The 20,174-nt window shown below is 38.8% G+C and overlaps 1 protein-coding gene across 1 annotated transcript in view; it reads left to right on the top strand.

Moving 5' to 3' along the window:
- The window catches only part of LOC112158648 (EMILIN-3), a 17,632-nt gene extending 1,894 nt beyond the window's left edge, over positions 1 to 15,738 (top strand). The window contains exons 2-5 of the mRNA XM_024292088.2: positions 12,620 to 12,742; positions 13,096 to 13,310; positions 13,849 to 14,300; positions 14,497 to 15,738. Coding sequence (XP_024147856.1) covers positions 12,620 to 12,742; positions 13,096 to 13,310; positions 13,849 to 14,300; positions 14,497 to 15,564 — 1,858 coding nt within the window. The 3' untranslated portion in view covers positions 15,565 to 15,738. The remainder of the gene's footprint in view (positions 1 to 12,619; positions 12,743 to 13,095; positions 13,311 to 13,848; positions 14,301 to 14,496) is intronic.
- Positions 15,739 to 20,174: the final 4,436 nt, after the last annotated feature.

The following is a 20,174-nucleotide window of genomic DNA, read 5'->3' as shown; positions in this document are numbered from 1 at the left end:
TTTGCTTGGCTTCTCAGGAGAGCTGTTATGTCTTTGGACAGCTCCCCAGCTACCTGCTGCTCTGCTCAAGCTCTCCTCGGACTCTGTTGATTGTCCAGTCCCGTTCGGTTCTCCCCGAGCTCTCTCCTCCTCTCAGCATCCTCCCTGCATATGTGGTTTTCTCTTTCACTTTTTCCAGTTAAAATAAGGTCATCGTCTTTTTGAGTCGATGTACACATTCAACTACTTTAGACATCACTTTGTGATTCATTAATGTAGTATTTAGCCAAAAAGTGGGGTGGGCAAACTATGGCTCGGGGGCCATTTGCAGCCAGTGTAACTATTTAATCTGGCCCGCCAAACTAGAATAAATTATATTGAAAATCCTAATAATTGTCTCTTTTTATAGAAACAATGACCTCTGCCTGGGTTCAAAAAGTTATTCTGTTTTTTTTTTTCTAAGATTTGTGTTTTTACTTAAGTTCATGTGTAGTTTCTAAGTCAGGTAGGCATTTTTCCAATCATTCCAACAACACATGAACACAGCATTTCTTGAAGTTTATGTTTTTCTCTGAGGGACATCATCTGGTTGGTGCAGTTGGCACTAAAATAAGAAAAAAAAGTCGCAATTTTGAAAAAAATAAAAACTCCACAAATATTCTCTTGTAAAATATATTAATTTTTAATCAAAATTAGCATGCCTTTGTCCAAATTGGGGCAAAATAACCAAATAACGCCACACATTTGATGCTGGTTTGGACCTTCTGTCAAATTTTGAATCCTTTGTGGCCCACAAATTAAAAGGTTTGCCCACCCCGGTCTAACCCCAGGCTCAACAACAGCTGCTTCCAGTGCAGCTTGACATTTTTTGGTTAAATACAACACTTTATAACTTACTTTATCAGTGCAAGCTGCAAATATATGTGCAATACAATCTATATACAAAAAAGAGCATGCTTTGCTAAAAAGTCAAGTTCTCAAATGTTGATATTTTTAGAAGTTTTCATAGGTGTTGGTAATGCATGGAACTCTGGTTCAGAGCCAACTTTGTAAGTCATAAGGATTAACATGGGAAGCCAAGATTTCCCCAAATGTTTTCTGAACTCTGACACATGTTTGTGAAATAACATTGCAGTAAACTTTATAATGAAATTTCAACTCAATTTTAGATGAGAATATGCAGACTTATATAATGGTAAAATGACTGAAAATCAAGGATAAGTTTGTCCAGTGCAATCTTACTTTTCCATTTTTTTGGGGTTAAAAGTAGTTGTTTAATTTACTTGTCTTGCATTTCTATTAGTGATTTTATTTTTTTATTTTTTTAAGATGATTTTTAACTATATGCAGCATTTTCGCCCTTTGAATCTGCCAGTTTTATAATAATGGTTGACTCAAACAGGGATGTCAACATTTTACACAAAAAATATCAAAAGAACACTCTTTTTGTGATCTAAAAGGGAAGAAGTGAAGTCTACAAATGCATGACCAATCTGTTAAAAGATTCTATCATTTTTATAGCTGCACTGATAAAACAGAAATTTTGGATCAATTTAAAAAACTTGTGTAATTTTTAATGTAAAATTATTAGTTTTAATCAAATTAAAATTTTGAGTTAATCTCAATTTTTTAATTTAATAAAAACTAATATTTTTAAATGAAAGAAATTAAGGAACTTTTGTCAATTCATCTAATGTTTCACTTTTTACAGTATGTACTGCTTGAAGAAAGCAATTTTAACCTTTAAAGATGATCTGGAAACTGGAAATATACAACCACTCAAAGAAGTTGAGGTCTTATTTTGCAAAATTCAATAAAAAACTCTAACTTGACTTTGTCTCCAGGCATATCAGGGATGGAACATAGCTCAGTTTAATTTATTTAATATGAAAGGGACTCAGTGAGCAGATCCAATATAAAGTAAATTGTCCAGATTCCCCTCCAGAGCGAATACTGGAAGCATAAAATAGAAATAACTTTCCTTGTCATTGTCAGTGGTAACTCTGAATTTGACAAAAGCTTTACTGTTCCAGCTGTTTTTGGAAAGTGTTATAAGAGATTCATAATGATGACTAAACAGTTGAACCTGAGGATTTAGTGTGTTTTGCTTGTAGTTTGGTGTCCAACTTTACTTTTTGCTCATATAAGAGGTGCTGACCCAGCTTGGACTCAGAGGCCTCTGGGGACGTGTCACCATCAGACCACCACCACTATAGTTATCCGAGCCGGGTTGTTGTCTGCCTGACCGGCCCGTGGAAACACAGTCTTAAAAATAACACGTGTGTCCCAGTCTATTTGTGCATGTGTCTACCTTCTATAAAATGAAAACCCATCTTTGTATCATCACCAGAATAAACATATTAAAAATTCTCTGCCGTCGCTGCACTGCAGACATTTAGACGTCATTTTGAATTATCATCTATGTTTTGCCAGCAAAGCGAGTGATTTGATTTCACAGTCGTTTCTCCCTCTCAATGCAACCACTTGCTGCTGTGAGAAAATATATTATCCTCAACTCAGCGACTGTGACATCTTAGACAGTTACAACACTGTACCTGTCAGCGCTTTATTGCATGGAAGCCTATATTGTCCTTTGGGTAAATCTGGGGTTAAGAGATTCCATATTTCCATGTACTTTGGCACCGAGGTTATAATAAATTAGAGAAAGTGCCGTTAAAATTACTTTCAGTCACACATTTTTCAGTCCCAGGACACAAAGGCATATTAGAACCATGGCTTGCATCTCGTGAGTAGATCTCACGTTGCACTATAGCATACCACTGTAAAGCACACTCATCATCAGGGAACAGGTTTGGTTTAAATCATCAGGGATGCCACATGTCACCACTGATCAGATTAGAAATGTAACTGAAGGCTTCTCTCTGTGATGTATGAAACAGAGATCAAGGGGGAAAGGTCAGTTAGCTGACAGAGGTTAGAGGTTCTTGTAAGTTTGTGATGAGTGTCCAGTGGAAGAGAGAAATGGAGCCAGTCTCCTGCTAGGAGCTAGACTGGGCAGTAAAGTCCATTTATCTTGCAAACAGTTCTTTATTGTTACATTTTTCTTGAAAGGCTTTGTGCAATAAAAAGGCATTCAAAGCCCACTCCGATAAAAGTCGCGTTTTTAATATGTTAAGCTCCTTGCTCCATTCTAATACATCCACTTGCAGTCAAATAGATCCATGTACGTCTTTGTTTTCCTCCTCTGTGCAGCCATCTGGCTCCAAAGCTGCATAGCTCCAATATTGCTCACCATTTTTGTTGCACCAGTAATGTTAGTTTGTGGTTGTGAGAGGCTGTAAGCTAGCAGGAGAGCTAGATAGGAAAGGGGCGGGCTTATTTCTCACCAATAGTTCACAACTAGGAGGGAATTTTCTAAAGAACTACTGTCACTGTGCCAAAACTATGTCAGGTTTTTTATGATTAAAAGACCACTGAGAACACTGAATCAAAAATGATTGGATCAGATTATTTTCCGTTCTCCCTCTACTATTGCCAAAATTGATGAGATAGTTAATTACCAAGTAAGGGATTTAATCTTACCAAGAACTCTGATAATGTCAGTTTTTCTCCCCCCATGGAAGTACGTTTCCATACACTATTGGATATTTGTTGTATATGTTGACATCAGTGTGTGAATGTGTGTGAATGGGTCCGTGACTATAAAGTGCTTTGGGCCTTCGAGGAAGGTAGTAAAGCGCTATAAAAGTATACCCCAGTAAATAACCCCTTCCAGGTGTCTGCCGGTCTGCTGCAGAAATACAGACAACACATATGACTGCATTCATGTTTATGCATATATCATTTGAGTCAAAACCCTCTTGTTTTATTAATGCATTAATAAAAAATAAAAAAAGACATCTATTTTGGTGCTAACAGCTTCACTTTAAATAAATGAATAAAAACTGAGCTAACAAATGCATTAGTAGAAACAACTTTTTATCTTTCCAAGTCATTTGCAATCATTTCCCAAACAATACAAATACTTTTTTTTATATCTGGCTACTCACATTTCTGTAATTTTTAAATCTTTTATTTCACAAAGTGTTAGCAGGAAGCCTAACTAACTGAACCATAGAGCTGAAAATCTTAAGAACACAAAAGCAGATTATGGTTTGGTAAATGCCTCGGGATCATAGTCATGTTTTTCATTGTTGACATGCAATTAACTCTAGTTAGCATACATAAACAACTATCATATTTATGAAAAAGATAACTACATGATTTTAATTTATTAAAAATAAATGATAAAAAATATTTTTGTATACTTTCCTAAATGATAACAGGTTGAAAATTTCATTTTGCCGAGAATCTGCTCTGGAGCTTCAATAATGAGACCTGCCCTGGCTGACCTTTCCTCCCAGTGACAGAGTGATCCCCCAGGTGTTTGAGCTGAGTGTATCTTTAACCTCAATCATTAGCCGTCAGTAGCCTCAGTCATCCCGGATCATGAAGATCAAAGACGTGCCAGCTGTCCAGAGATAGCCATCATTAAAAAAATACATGAAGAAACATTGTCCCTGGGGGCCTCGCTGCTCTGTATATAGTTGTGTAGGGTCACATTAAAGATTGCATGTGTTGCTAAGAGCTGCAAACCCGTGATAAATCTGTCTCAAGCTGGGAAAAGTGGCTTGGGTTCAAACAGTCAGGCCCCCCTGCAAGTGCGAGTGTGCTTACCAACGGGGAGGGGGGCATTTAATGCCATAGTGTCAAAACAAGAGATCTTTCTGAGGGGATAAAGTGACTCAGAGGGGTTTCATGACATATCAGAAAATGCTTATAAAAAAACATGCAGTGATCATTAAACAGATTAACTGCATTTCACACATTTTTAAGCAAAGGAGGAAACAAATTTATGAGAAGTGGGAAATAAATTGAATGTAGGCTCAGAAGAGGGTGGAAGCTTAGTATTGTCAAAAATGTGATGGGAATTCTACTTTACCCAAGGGAGGCTATAAAACTGTAACGCTACACTGGAAGTATTTGTTGTGGAAATAGACCAGGAGTCCAAAAATGCCAAATGCCACTGATCATTTAGACTAATTTGATGGAAGAGCAAGACACTAAGACCAAGTTAGCAGGTTCACAATTGAGATTTATCCGTATATAAGCGAGAACATTTTTTACAGAACACGTGTATGGCTTTAAATCAGTCAGATCAGAGGGGATTGGGTGGTTTGCTGAGGGCGTGGGATGACTGGAAAAACAGTTTTCCTTATTTTGGGTATTTTCCTTTTTGTGTTCACAGGGAAAAATATTTTGAAACACAGCAAAAATTACAGTGAAAAATGTGAAATGGTCTTTTTAAATGTTTCTGGGAACATTTGTGGCAAAGGTCTTATTTTGTCCAGAGCTAATGACATTTCCATCTACTCCACATAACAAGAACAATGACCTGCACACTGCACTTGGGATGGGAAAATGTGACAGATCTGGGAAAAGGATGGAAAGAACATTAAGGCAAAGCAGACTGTTTCACAGATTTATTGATCAAGTCACCTGCACTCCCTTGGTCGTTGTCCTGGATAAAGCTCTGCTCCAGGACACTTGGAAGTGTGTAATGTTCTAACATAGAAATCGAACTCAAAACCATCAATGGAGTCTAAATTTAATCAAACTTTTGGAACATTTATTAGTATTATTGGAAGAAATCCATTACAAAAGTAGTATATTACAGTAAAATGTATCTCTTTTTGACATGTACAACTGGTGTTTGGCATTACTATTAAATCTTTTTGTAATATTTTACTCTTACATGTTAGTAAATTGTGTCTTACAAAAGATTTACCATCCAAAATGTAACTTTTAAAGCAGGAAGACTATGAGGCTTTGACTAATTAAAATAAATGCTACATTTTTCCAGTCGCTAAGCTTTTTCTTGGAATAATTTCTATTTAAATTAAAATGCCTCCTCATTAGGCTCAAATGTTGTTTATTTCATTGAGCTTAGCCGTCTGTCTTCTTGTATCATTGGTGACGTCATTTTAACCCTCAATTTTTAGGTAACCTTTGATTAAGTCAATCTGAGCCACACAGACCCCAGGTTCTCTTTATTCAAATAAACCTAACCTGTGTCATTCACAGGGGGGAAAAACAAACTAAAGTTGAAGGTAATTGAATGTAATGTTGTAAATGTATAACTTCTAAATGATCTGTAATCATTTACAATATATATTTATCATTGTAAGCTATTTGGGTTAAGCATCTTGCCTAAAGGCACAATGGTTGTAAATCTTTGAAGTTACCCTCTCCGCCAAACCCCCACCCCCCCAAATAACCCAAACTGTAACTGCAGGCAGTAAAGCAGGGTTTCAGATACATTATCCTTATCTTACAGGACACTATAGTGATCTTGATGAGCTAGCATCGGAGGAAACAGGTGTGTTCACACCTGACTCATTCCATTACAATGTTTCCCATGTTAATAACTTTGCAGGTGTGAATCCAGTTTCTGAAGTTTCTGTTCAAACCAAGCGGATTGAGAACTCCCTGAAGAGATAGTCTTAGTCAAACACTAAAAAAAAAACAACCTTATGGCAGATGTGGTCCAGAGATGGAGCGGTAGACCTCTGATTGGAAGTTTGCAGGTTCAGTTCCTGTTTTTGCCCATGTGTCAAAGTGTCTTTCAGCAAGACACAGAACTCCACACTATGTGAGTGGAGCTATTATCAGAGTGTGAACGTGTGTGTGCATGAGTGGCTGTAAAGTGCTTTGGGCCTTCAACAAGGTAGAAAAGCACTATTAAAGTAAACACCATTTACGGTTTTAGGAATCAAACAAGTTAACAAATCTGGGCAAAATAATAAAAGGTATCCAGGAGGGAGAATTATTGGTTTATTTCAAGCATTAATTATGGAATAATGCAAAAAAGTTACAAAACACAGATGTATCAAACCAATTTCAGATGTAAAGTAATACATTGATAGGGAAATAAAAAAATCTTGACAACATTAGTACATGTAACCATAAATACAGTGTTCCCCTGCTTATTTGCGTTAATTTATTTGTGGTTTCACATATTCACATTTTTTTTCCAGTCATGTGACTCCAGCGGTGCGTCACAATAACTCCAACAACTCAAGACACTTGTATGAAACTTTTACTTCCGAAGGTGCTGCGGGAATTTCCCAGGAGAGGAGAGCAGTTGAAGATCACGCCACCCTGTCCGCTAGGTGCACACACAGCCGCACACACTCACAGTGAGCCTGCATGGAGAAATGGTATCAGCTGACTAGGAAGCTGCTCGAAAATATCCTGATAATCGGAGAGGATAATTATCATCCAGAGCTGGTGTTTATTGTGGATGAAACTGGAAAATTCTAGATGGAGATGCCCTCTCGCACTTAACTGATGAAGGAGGAGGTACACACTTTTTAAGGCACAGAGAGACAGAGTGACGGTCCCCATGAAAAGTTTGCAGTCTCTTGATCTGAATTTAAAAAAAAAAACTTTGTTGCACAATGCTCCAATGTTCTTTAATAAATGTTTACAAAGCATGATCAGAAGTGTTTTTGACGGGTATGGATTGGTAACGGAAATTCCCGCAAGACGTAGACTGGGGGTTATTTGTATCCTATCCCCCACGAATAAGGGGGTAAACTCTGTAGACATTTTTACGGTTATGCACACACTACACATTCATGTTTCACAAGATGTGAACTTTTAGAATCACACCCCTGTTGTGGTATTTCTTTTTGTATTTATTTTCTCATAGTTGCCATAATCTGGTCCTTAAAATGCGAAACAGCTTCTCCTTGAACTCAGAATAATTGTCAACTATTAACGATATATTTATTATGGATGAAAGACCTCCATGATCTCTTCCTCTAAAGTTACATTTTCCCACCCTCATTTTGTGCAGCGATTGTCACACATATGCTTCAGTTTAACAGTATTGGTCAACATCCAAAACGTGCAATGAGAACACAAATCAAACAAAAAAAAAAATAAAAAGTTCATAATCGATGCAGACCAACAACGCTGACCAATGGACTTTCCTAAAGTGAAAACGCCCTTGAAGAACAGTGAAGAGAAAAAACAGTTTTGGGACTTTTTATTTCAGAAAAACACCAAAAAATAAATAAAGAATTGGAACAACCCAGGTTGGAGGTCCCCAATCAAAAAAGGAGTTGATTCCAAGATGACTGCACCCCTTATGAAATAAATATGGACTAAGTGAAACACTTGAACACCACTTTTTGTTTCAGTTTTCTGAGTTGTGCAGCTGCAACATAAAATCCAAATAAAGAAAACAGCATAGAAAAAAAAGGAGATTTACTCATTCTTTCTTTATGATTACATAAAAAAGATGCAGAGGGGTTATGTCTTATTGCTGGCTGTTTTCAAATTATGATATTAAAAATGTAGTGTCTTAATAACTTTAATTTTAGGATTCTTGAATTTTCTGTTCATCTTTTATTTAGAAGCGCTTCAAAACACAAGTTTTTTTTTATTATTCTTATAAGCTTCAGTCTCCCTGTTTCAGTAAAATAAGAAGAAAAATATCTGTTATTATGTCTTTTTGTTCATATTTTTACGGTACCTGATCATATCGTTCATGACTTTGTTGTCAAACATTTTCTGAAAGTAGCCAAATTAGCCACGCTTTCCTCCAGTAACATTTTCCCACACGTGCACAGCCAAAACAATGTTCTCACTTAACCTGGAACAGCTGAACATGGTTGGGACAAAAACAGAAAACACTAATAGAGTTTTTACACGGTGGGAGAACTCACATTCAGAAATGGTATTCTTCAAATCATGTTTGTATGGTCTGTTTAGCTGCAGGGCCATAATCACTACCTTTCAAACTCGACATCATTAAAATCTGCTTTCGCCCAGCAGATGAGTTGAACTGCTGTTGGCTTGACCGACACCGCAGCGCCGAGCCCTCAGCTCCCCTGTCTGTGAGACAGTGAGGTTAAAATACCAGTCGCAGACCTAAATTACACCAACAGACCTGTGAAAACAGGCAGAGCTGGGGGAGAGTGTGAGAAACAGAAACCCAAGAGGAGGCGCTCTCTTTCTTTTTTTTTTTTTTTCTTTTTCTCACATCTGGATTCCTGAGGTTTTCTTTCATTGGGTCTCAAGGCCTCTAGCTGTCTCCCAGATGTGCACCTGACAAACAAATAGGTGAGCTCAGATGTTGTTTCCTCCATTAATTGGTTTAAGATAGCCAAATCCCCCATTGCATTTTCCACACATGTATCAGCTCTGGTTTGTATCACATAACTGATACCGATGTGATAGATCTAGAACTTAATGAAGATTAGAGTTAACAATATTTAAAAACATGCTCACATGCAAAAGGAAGGAAGAAAAAAGAAAATATTCTGGCTCAAGGCAGCAGATGATAGCACAGGGAGGGATCATCAAATCAAGTCGCATACAAGCGGCTTTGATCACAAACTGCAAAACAGCAGTAATTCTGCAACAAGGACAGTTGAACATGGCACCGAAGAAAAATCTAGAAGGACGGAGCTTAAAGTTGCGTTAGCCGACATCCAGGCTAAAATAACTCCACTGCTTCTTATGGATGCTAAGGTATCAGCACTGATGGAGCTCAATGCTAAGCTATCACCACTGCTACAACTTGTGGAAGATTTACCACAGGAAAAGGAATGTAACGAACAACGAGATAATCGGCATGATCTCCTGGAGAGAAGAATGAACGACGTGGATCAATAAGTAAGAATGAATACCACCTTCAACTCAAACCCCGGGGCCGCCCTGGTGCAACCAACGTTAGCACGGATGCTAATGCAGCTGTTGGAGATGCTAATGCGACTTCTGGAAAGCCAAGTTAGATTATTTCCCACATCTAAAGGATTTCCTTGGATCTAAATACTATTGAGGTCTACCATCCGCTTCCTCTAAGAAAGAATTTGGATAAACCAGGGATCATGATCAGGTTTGTCAGTTGAAAGCACAATATAACTCTGATGAAACAACAAAAACACCAGAAGGGTTCAGCTGTTTATCTAAATGATGTCCTGTCGAAATATCTTATACCGATCGTGCGAAACACGCAAGACTGTTAAGGAAGAGAAGACAGATCCAAGGAACTTGGGTGCAGAGCTAAAGGATCTTTGTCAAACCACTCGGTCCACCAGAAATGGCTAAACCACTGGAGATCAAAGACAATGAAAGAGTTTTATAAGGGTGGGATTACGGACATCTCAGCCTTTAATTAATGCAAAATAAGCGTGAAATGGAATTTCGAGAAATTGACACCCAGAATCTACCGCTTCTGAAGGTAAACTTTGACCCGATTTTCAGCTGACCTGCAAACAACTTGAGCACAATTTACTTGATATATCAACTGAAGGACAGTCTGCAGTCAAAACAACGAAGGGTTACGTGGCCTTAAACTGTGATGTATCACTGATTCTGCACATAAACTTGATTGTTGTTTCTTTTACTTTATTTCTTCTAAAGTGTGATTTATGACTGATCTTCTTTTATGAACACAATCAACACAAATTGTCTTTTTTAATGAGTATATTTTGTATTTTGTTTTTGCTTTGAATAATGTAGATGATTTTTCTTTCTGGTGATAATTAATGGATATCATCGAGAAAAAAAGGTCGTTTGCATTGATCGTGCCGGGAGTCTGGGGTATGCTCGGATCATCGTCGTCGGGAGGAAATTTTGCATTGATTGGTACCGGGGTCTTTGGAATGTATTCAGATGATTTTTAATCACTTCGGTATGCTCTGGATTTATGGTGCTGGTGATTTTTTTGGTGATGATGGTCTGAAAATGCTTGGATTTTTGGAATTGATTAATGTGGAAAAAATTTTTTCCTGATTATAATCCTCTGAGTAAATTTAGATTATTGGTACTGATGAATATAAATGACTTTTCTGTGGATATTTGAAATTTAATCACATCACTGATCTTAAATATGCTTAATAACCTGAATTTATGATTGTAGGAAATAAATATTTGATAATAAGTCCTGAACCGGATGTTGATAATTCATGTAGAGAAAATGGTATGGTCGAAACGGTTTGGGATTATATAAGTTCGCTTCCTCCTACTCTATTTCAAGTGATCAACTTGTGACTGATTATGTAAGATGTTATTTTGTGTATTATTACCTGATTGGTATTCATTCATTCCTTGTAAAACTCTCTCAAGGATGTTAAAGAATCTCTACAGGTGGAGTCTGGAGAAATGACAGCTTAAAAAGCTCATCATTTGCTGCTGTAGTGAAACATCACACAAGTAAATATTAAAATCTTTTGGGTGGGAACATTTCTTAATGCTTTTAAAGTGAGCAGCATTTAAAGTGTCAATTCAGCTTTCTCACAGGAAACTAATAGAAGGGTTGAGGTTATCATGTGTGTGAGTTTGAAGTGCTTTCGGAGCTCCCATCATCCCACATCAGTTCAGGTCATAACTGCAGCTTCCTCAACAGCTGGCAGCAGGTTGTCAGGTTGGGATGAAAGGAGCTCTTTATCCAGGATGCTGCCCTTTTTCCCTCCACTGGTGCTAACATATGCTAACACTGATGGTGTGCGCTCCAGCTCTGTCACACATATAGGTGTTGCAGGAGTGCAGAGTTTGATGTCTGAGTCTGTTGGCTCCAGTAACCCCTCTCACCCCTGTGTCCTTGCTGCACCTAACAGTACTATTTATCCTGTAACAGCTGTGCAGAAATAGTACTGCATGTGCAGCTAAAAGCTCCCCTATGAACGTGAAAAATGTCTAAAACGTGAGTGGATCATTATTTCCTGTGCTGCACAGAGTCCAGAGGAAAAATTAGCAGTCATTATAGCTGACCTGGATGTGAGGGGATAGAGTTGCTTGAGAGTGAAACTAAAACTGTATGATGACATCCCAAAAGTTGCAGAAATAAAACCGGATTTATCATAAAAACTCAAAGACTTCCTGTGACTACTAACTACAGTTGTGTAACACTGGTAAAACCAGAGGACTTTTCCAACTTTAAGATGGAAAATCACCAAACATAAAGGAGTAAAATGTATATAATGGAGTTCCAATGACCAATGTGAAGAAATAGAACAAGAAAAACTGAAAATTGGGGGGTGAAAAGTGGGGCAAACATTTGATTATCTGCTTATGGTAAAAGGCAATTTATTTGTATAGCATATTTCATGTACAAATATAATTTAAAGTGAAACAACAACCTTCCATTAACATAAAAAACCACAAGTAACACGTTTATTAGAGGCACCAATGTATGATATGTATTTTAGTCTGGTTTATTGTAGTATTTGCTCCTGTATGAGTAAGAACTGCTTTTTCTAGGAGCTCCTAAAATAACTTCCTTGTAAGTTAGTTTATGGGGAGTATTTTAGTACATAAAACAAGATCTTTGAATATGCATTTATTTTTAAGTTTTAAAAAGCTGAATCTATCAAACTATTTCCTATTGCTTTTTGACTAGACCCCACATTACAATTAGAACCAGTGGTTTAATCTGAGTAAAAATATTTCATGACAGAAAATGTAGCAGGACAGAAATGGCTTCAATCAATTAGCCTGCTTGTGAATTTGAAACTTAATGATAATTTAATTGCATCTGTAACTGCTTTTCAGCTAAGACATCTCCTTAATGACGAGTCTAACCTGCTTATTTTGGTACTGTAACATCCCTCTTCTCCATCCACAGAAACCACTGTGCCTACATGGTTCAGAAGAACGTCACATGTATCATGCAGGATGGAGTGGCGACGTTTGTGAAGGCTGAGTACACCACCAAGTGCATCTGGGGGCAGAAATGCCCTGTTGTTGTGTAAGTAAACTACAACAAAAGTCAACTGTTCAGTCTGGGTCCAATGGCTTTGAGATGTAGGATGGGTAACAATTGCTTTGGCTTAACACTGCAGCACTAAAGAGATCAGGGGAGAATTCTGTGCGTCAGTGCTGCCCTCTAGTGAGCACATGATACTCTGATTACACACTAGAAGTTCTCAATGTTCATTTAAAATGTACACAATTGTATGCTTTTTGATAAGATTTTTTATTTTCATTAGATTAAGGGGTCATTCAATAAAACTTTAAATGTAATTTAGATTTCTGATCTCTGCCCCACTCTTTTATTTTCTATTCATGCAAGATTGACAAGATTGATATTCTTTCCATCAGATACAGGACGTTTTTCAAGCCTCTGTACAAGGTGGGATTTAAAACGGTGACCGAGCTGGAGTGGAGATGTTGTCCGGGATATTCAGGAGAAGCCTGTGGCGACAGGCACACATCCCTGCCTGAAGTTACTGGAAGAGGCCAGCCAGACCCGGGCAAACCCTTCCCAGGCGTGCCCACAGGACAAGTGCCTTCAATCAGTGGAAGACCCACACATGGTGAGAACTGGGAGTTAGGGTATTGATTTGATACCAAGTAATTACATGGCTAGTATTGCCAATATTGATACTGATACTGTCTGCCATATGGCAGTGACAGACAATGACAGACAGACAATGCTGCCAAATTGGGTGGTTTTCCGCTCAAACTGGGTGGATTTTTGCTCATTTGAAGCCTTTTTATTGGACAATCCGGCAATAAAGGAGACAGATAGACCTTCGCTTGCATGAACTCCTTAAGTTAATTCAAGTACTTTACTGTACGTATTGAAGAAAAACTGCAGCAAAAGTATCAATCTTATCATGCTAGTATCGATACTTCACCTTGGTATTGATACTATGGATACTCAGATCGAGCATTATAGTGAGAACAGACTTCCTCCTGGGTAATCTGACACACTTATTTCGCTGCCCTTCATAGATTCTTCAGTTGTGGTCTTAAGGTTTGAAGAGTAGAAATCTTGTGACTAATAAAATTTTTTTAATGTATATTTTTTCATTCTCCTAAATGGTTTAACTCAAAATTAACTCATTTCAGGAGTGACTGGAGAGCGCCTGAACCACATGGACAGAGACCTGCAACGCTTCAATCACAGTCTAAGAACCCTCAATGGGGTGGTAGCCAGCCTGGCAGACAGACTTAGCACACTCAATGGATTTGGTGACTTAAAAAGCATAGTGACAGAAGTCCAAGGCCGACCTGTCCTAACCCCTGGCTTGACCTCTCATCTGGAGGAAATCTTAGATGATAAGCTAGCAACGCTGAGGACAGAGATCTACAATCACTTTGAGGATCGCCTGGACAGGCTGGAGAAACACTACAACGAGAAGATCCAGGAAGTGCAGAAGCAGTGCCTTGTGGAATGCTTGAACGGCTGGGAGCAGATTCAGCAGCGACTGGATGGAACCGAAACCATTGGTAAAAAAGAGTCTGGACCTTTGCCACATCAAATCCAGGGTTTGACTCTGACAGAAAGCTGCTGCGGACAGGTAAACTTTTACCTTCTTATGTAATCAGCATGGTAGAAACAGACACAATACACAAGAGATCACTAGGTTTGTGTTTTATCATAAGAAAACAATCACAAATTTTGAGCTGATATAAGAAGTATCTCAAAGTGATGCCACAGAAAATATTTCCATGTAATTTTGGGCAATTACTTTAAATAAATCTCGATGATTGCAGGTGAACAACTTGTCTGAGCAGATGCTGTGGCTGCAAAGGTCGGTCCAAGATCTGACAGGATCTCAAAGTCATCTGAAGACAACCCTCACTGAACAAAGGATCCACACAGAGACCATTGTCCAGAACCCCTTAGTAGACATAAAGGGTAAGCCTTTTTCAAGTAGTATCAGACCTGGTGGAGTCAATGGGTTTTCTGATAAGAGCCACATTAATGGCAGCACTTCCAGTCTTCTGGATGGTCATGTGATCCCCGCCCTGGAGACGGCCATTGAGTCCTTGAGGACAAAAGTGGAGGGGGACTTGAGTGGGATACAGAAACATTTAGTAGACTTAGAGCATCTCTGCACATCCTCTTGTGCACGCTGCCCCCCACCAGCAGGTGGTGTCAGTGGCACTGTGGTAGAGGAGGAGTGTCCCGGAATGGAGAAGAAAATGACGGATCGTCTGGACTTCCATTCTAATTGGTTGGACCGCCTTAACACCACCTTGAATAACTTGCTCATCCGGACCGAACAGGAAAGCACAGAGGGCACAGTTCAGGGAGAGATCACACTGCTGAAAGTCAACATCAACTCTGTGAATCGCACTCTGAAGGGCTTGAGAGACTCTTTAACTTTTATTGCAACTGAAGTGGGCCATGCTAACTCATCATGGGAGCAGAGGGAACACCAGCTTGTCAACCAGTTGCAAGGACTCACCAAACTCATGGGTCATCAGGCCTCTCTCCTCGGAGCAGGCGAGAGGCGGCTGGCTCAGCTGAAGGAAGAGCTGGCTACCTTAAAAAGACAGTTGACCGGGGGGCTGCAGGGCTGCCGCAGCGCTGCCATGGAGGTTCAGGAGGACGTGAAGCACGTTGACACCAGAGTGACCCAAGTAGAAGGGCAGTGCAGCAACCTGCGAGACATGGTGGAGCACCTGGAGAGAATCAGGGCTGAGCTAGAGAGACATTCTGACACCTACCTGGCCCAGGTGAACGGCACCTTGACCACACATTCAGAACAGCTTGCTGAGCTGAAAAGAAGATCAAAGACTGCACAGCCAACCAAACATAAGACCAGTGGCGTTTGAACTACGGTGTTAGATAGAAAAACTTTGTGTATGTGTGCGTGTAATTAAACTAAAATGAACGCTCTTTTCTGTGTACTTTATTTTTTTGATGCAGCCAATAAAAGCCATTTCCTATAAGCTACCTGCTCCAGGTTTCCTGGGTGTTTGCTTGATTTATCAGAGTAAAAAAAAAAAGTTAGAAGACATTTGGTTAAATAACCTTGCAACATTTGCCTTGACTTTTAATGTGCAGGGCGTTTTACTCTGATTATAGTTGTTTATTCATTTTTAGCTTTTTAACTTATATGAATTGATAACGTTGTTTTTGGTAAATGTTTGAACTGGAACAACAGTAAAAGATAAAAATGCTGCTACGGGTTTCTCCTGATGAGCATCCTCAGTATCCTCTGTGTGGACACTAGTTTGGCCTCTGTAACAAGAAATGTCTGTCAACTTGGTGCTATTTGTATTTTGTTTTTTGGAAATTGCCTTTATTTACACTTGTTTACGAATTGCTCATATACTGTAGTTTTGCTTTGTAAATCGTCTTGTTTTTGTTTGTTTGCATTGCTGCAAAAACATGCAGATAAGTTGATGACTCACCACTGGGGATAGTCTGAACACAATACTTGGTGTGATGGATGAAAATGAAAAAAATTAAATGTTGAATACTCCATATTGATGCAATGATTGATTACTTTTTTCCCCAAGATATCAAAAATATGTTTAGCTTTAGTTCTTACTTTTCACAATAAATTTAGATTTGACTTTATATTAATATAGCTTGTTTTAAAAAATCTACTTTGTTTTGGTCCACAGATAAATTTTGCAACACTGATACTCTCGTTTATCACATGAGACTGTTTGTTAGCTGTTGTTTGCCTGGAATAATATCAGTTAGATAAAGAAAAGACATAATAAACATATAAGACAGGACAGTCAGATTTGCATAAGCTGTAAAAAAAAATAGGTTAGGACGGTGAAAATTAAGATGTTCTTACAACTTTATAAAACAGTTTTTATCACCGTTTAGTCCATTGAAGTGCATGGTGATCACCAGTTTATAACATGGGAGTTCCTTGAGTGTGGCGTTTATATAGCACAACTAAAACAAAGCATGAAAAAAATGTAGTTACAACCGTAACAAAAAGACTAAGAAAGCGTAACAAAATATGTTTATATATATGTGTTTATATATATATATAATTTCTTGGTAATTTGAACTTTAGAAATAAAGGGGGCCTTTTTTTTCCAATCCATAAAAAGAAAAAAAGTTCAGGTCAAGCAAGAAGTTATGTAGTCTGTTTGCTCTTTGTGTGCTAAAATAATTAGGTTATTGACCTCCAGGGGATGAAACTTGTATTTTCTGCTTTGTAGGTTTGTCCACCTAAAAAGCTATTATCAGTCAGTCATCTCAACGATAGGTTTGTTTGAACCGCAGGAGATGGAAAATCAATAAATCCACTTTAAATAATTAATAAACATTTATTTGGATCTTCATTGTGGGAAAAAAACTACATGTATTTGAACCTGAAGTAGCCATTAGGAGTTCTGGTTCACACAGACCAGTTAGAACAAGAGTGTCAAACTCCAGGCCTCGAAGGCTGGTGTCCTAGATACTTTCCAACCAACCCGCTTTTGAATCTCCTTATTGGCTAAACACACCTGATACAAGCAATCAACAGCAAATAAGGCAGGGTTTCAGGAAAACCAGCAGGAGGCCGGCCATGGAGGCCTTGAGTTTGACACCCTTGAGTTAGACTCTCCTAATAAACCTGCCACATGAATTGAAGACACCTGTTTGAACTAGTCACCTGTAAAAAAAGGACACTTGTCCACAGAACCCATCAGTCAGACTCCAAACTCTTCAAAATGGGAAAGACTAAAGAATTTTCAGTGGATTTAAAAGAGAGGATTGCAGATCTGCTCAAGACTGGAATGGACTATAAAATCACCAGTAAGAAGCTGGGTGTTAAGGTCCACTGTCACCAAGAAAACCATTGTTAATACTTTACACTGCAATGGTTTAACATCTTTCAGTGCCTCTGCTTCAAAAGGCACATGCATGTGAAGTTTGCCAATGAACACCGTCATGATTTAGTGTGATTGAGAGAAGGTGCTATGGTCAGATCCGACTAAACCTGAGCTCTTTGGTATCAACTCAACCTGTTGTGTTTTAAGGAAAAGAAAGGCTGTCTATGTCTCCAAGAACACCATCCCCACCACCGAGGAGGTGGATGCATTAAGCTTTGGGGGTGGTTTTGAGTGAGAACCTCCTTTATCCCTCCAGGAAAATGGGCATTAAATGGGTCTTTCAACAAGATAATGACCCAAAGGAAACAGCTAAGGCAACCAATGAATGGCTGGAAAAGGCCGTGGAGTGGCCCAGCCACTCTCTAGACCAAAAGAGGGAGCTGAAGCTTAGAGTTGCCAAGCGATAGCCACCAATCTGAATCATTTAGAAGTCATTTGCAAAGAAGAATGGACCAAAATTTCTCCTGATATATTCAAAAACTTTACCATCAATTACAAGCAACGTCTGACCTCTATATAGCTTATAAAGCTTTTGACAAAAAGTACTTAGTCTGTCCCCTCTCTCACTGTTCAAATGATCCTACCCTTATGATGACATGCTGTCAATTTGTTTATGAAAATCAACATAATCATTAAGGGATTAAGTACTTACGTATTTCCTCCACTGTATGCTCATATCCATACCTCATTGTTCACGAAAGCTTGGTCATGACAAAATAAATGAAATCCATTTGTATCTGTTTCCACAGAATAAGGATCTACATGTTTATTTATGACAGACCTATTATTGTCTGCACTGTTTGGGTGTTTACTCAGCATCCTAGTTTAGACTGAGGCTTGTCTCATTAATCATCTGCATGTCATCATGGAGCAGGAACCAGATATGTCCCATCATGCACTGCACTCCAAACGGATGGCACTAATTCAAGAAGTGGTTGCCTCTGACCCAAAATAAACAAACAAACGAAAAAACTTCATAAAATAGGACTTGGCAGCATGTCAGCAGCTCATTAAAAAAGCAAATGTTGCTTTTTCACGGGATTCTGGTCGTATGAAAGAGATCAGGTCATTGGGGGAAACTACTGGAACATATTATTGTTTTGCAGAGGCAGATATTCAATGAGACTGAAGCTCGGGGGAATCGGCTGTAAAATGTTGTTCATGGTGCGTGCCAAAAGTCCTGTCAGCAAGTCTTCTGTTTAGCATCAGCGCATAGTTTTCAAAGAAAAACATTTAGCAGTCACGAAAATAGGAAAAAGAAATTTGAGAATAATGAAAGCCATAGCAGCTTGACTCAAGGATAAATGTACTGGAAGAGAAGCAGTGAGAGGATCGAAAAGACAAAGGTTACAGGCAAGCTATGACAGAAAAAATACCGTATGGGGAGAGGAGGGATGAGGGACTACGGCGAAGAAAATTTGAGAATGAGACAGGAAAATTTCAGAGGGAAAATGGGCATTCAGGAGAATGCTGTGAAGAGGAAGGTGGTGGCTGTCGCTGGAGAAAAAAGACGGACAGAATGGTGACAAGAAGAAGCTGAAAGCAAAAGATTGTCACCAAAGACACTCTAGTGTCAGAGAGGATAAATAAGTGAAGGCATGTTTACACACTCATCCTCTTTAAGCCTTGGATCCTGACAAGCAAGGCACAAAGAGGAGCTTCAGATCATATCATACCCACGATGCACAATCAAGCCAACGAAAACAGGCCAAGCAGCAGTACTGTCTAAAACCCCAAGGCCTGATGGCAGCTGGGTTCACTACCAACCCTTAGGAAGCTGAAGTACACAAAGGACTGTCCCGATGGTGACCTGAAGAAGAAGAAGAAGAAGCAGGAGACGGGGGAGGGTGATGATGAAAGGAAAGTGTATTAGAGGAAGAGAACAGATTTCTGGTACAGCGGGGAGCATGAAAAATGCTCGAATCTCACCAAATATTGTTACAGATTACTGCTGTGGCTAGCATCCCAGTGCTACACCCGCCTGACAGTTGTTGTTAGGACTGCCATTGATATCTGCAAAAGTTGTTAAGTATTCTAAAACAATCTTAAGTGAAGTACTTCCTAACTCTGACCTTCAACTCAAACCAAAACCAGCTAATGCACAAACCTATTACAGGATGCTAACACCATTTGTGGGATGCTAATGCTCAACCACCAACAACAGCTTTAAATGGCTACCATGGCCATGTACACCGCAAGACTGTGCAGAAAAAGTTTGTGCATTTAACAATGTTTTGCTTCTATATAAATGCATGCATGCATTTTTGGACACTTGTGAACTAGGGCTACTGATACAGAATACATGCATTTTTAGAAGAATTGCTTTTATCTGCACTTTGCAGACTTGTGAAAATGTTTTTCGCGCTCTGAAGCAAAGTAAAGCCGTCTTCCTTTTTTCTCTGGTATGACCAAGTTGTTCCGCTAGCTAACTGATGACCACAGACTGCTTTTCACCTCCTTTGTGGCTGTGTGATTCTGATGCTGTTTTATTGTAGAAGTAAACTTTCTTCTCACGTTCTTCTATCCTCCCTTCATGATCTCACCTGGTCTGAATTTGGGATTATCACATTTACTCGTTTTTAAATGTTTCTCAACAA

The sequence above is a fragment of the Oryzias melastigma genome, linkage group LG7 (genome assembly GCF_002922805.2).
Source record: "Oryzias melastigma strain HK-1 linkage group LG7, ASM292280v2, whole genome shotgun sequence".
NCBI lineage: Eukaryota > Metazoa > Chordata > Actinopteri > Beloniformes > Adrianichthyidae > Oryzias > Oryzias melastigma.
This window is presented reverse-complemented; position numbering and strand designations above follow the sequence as displayed.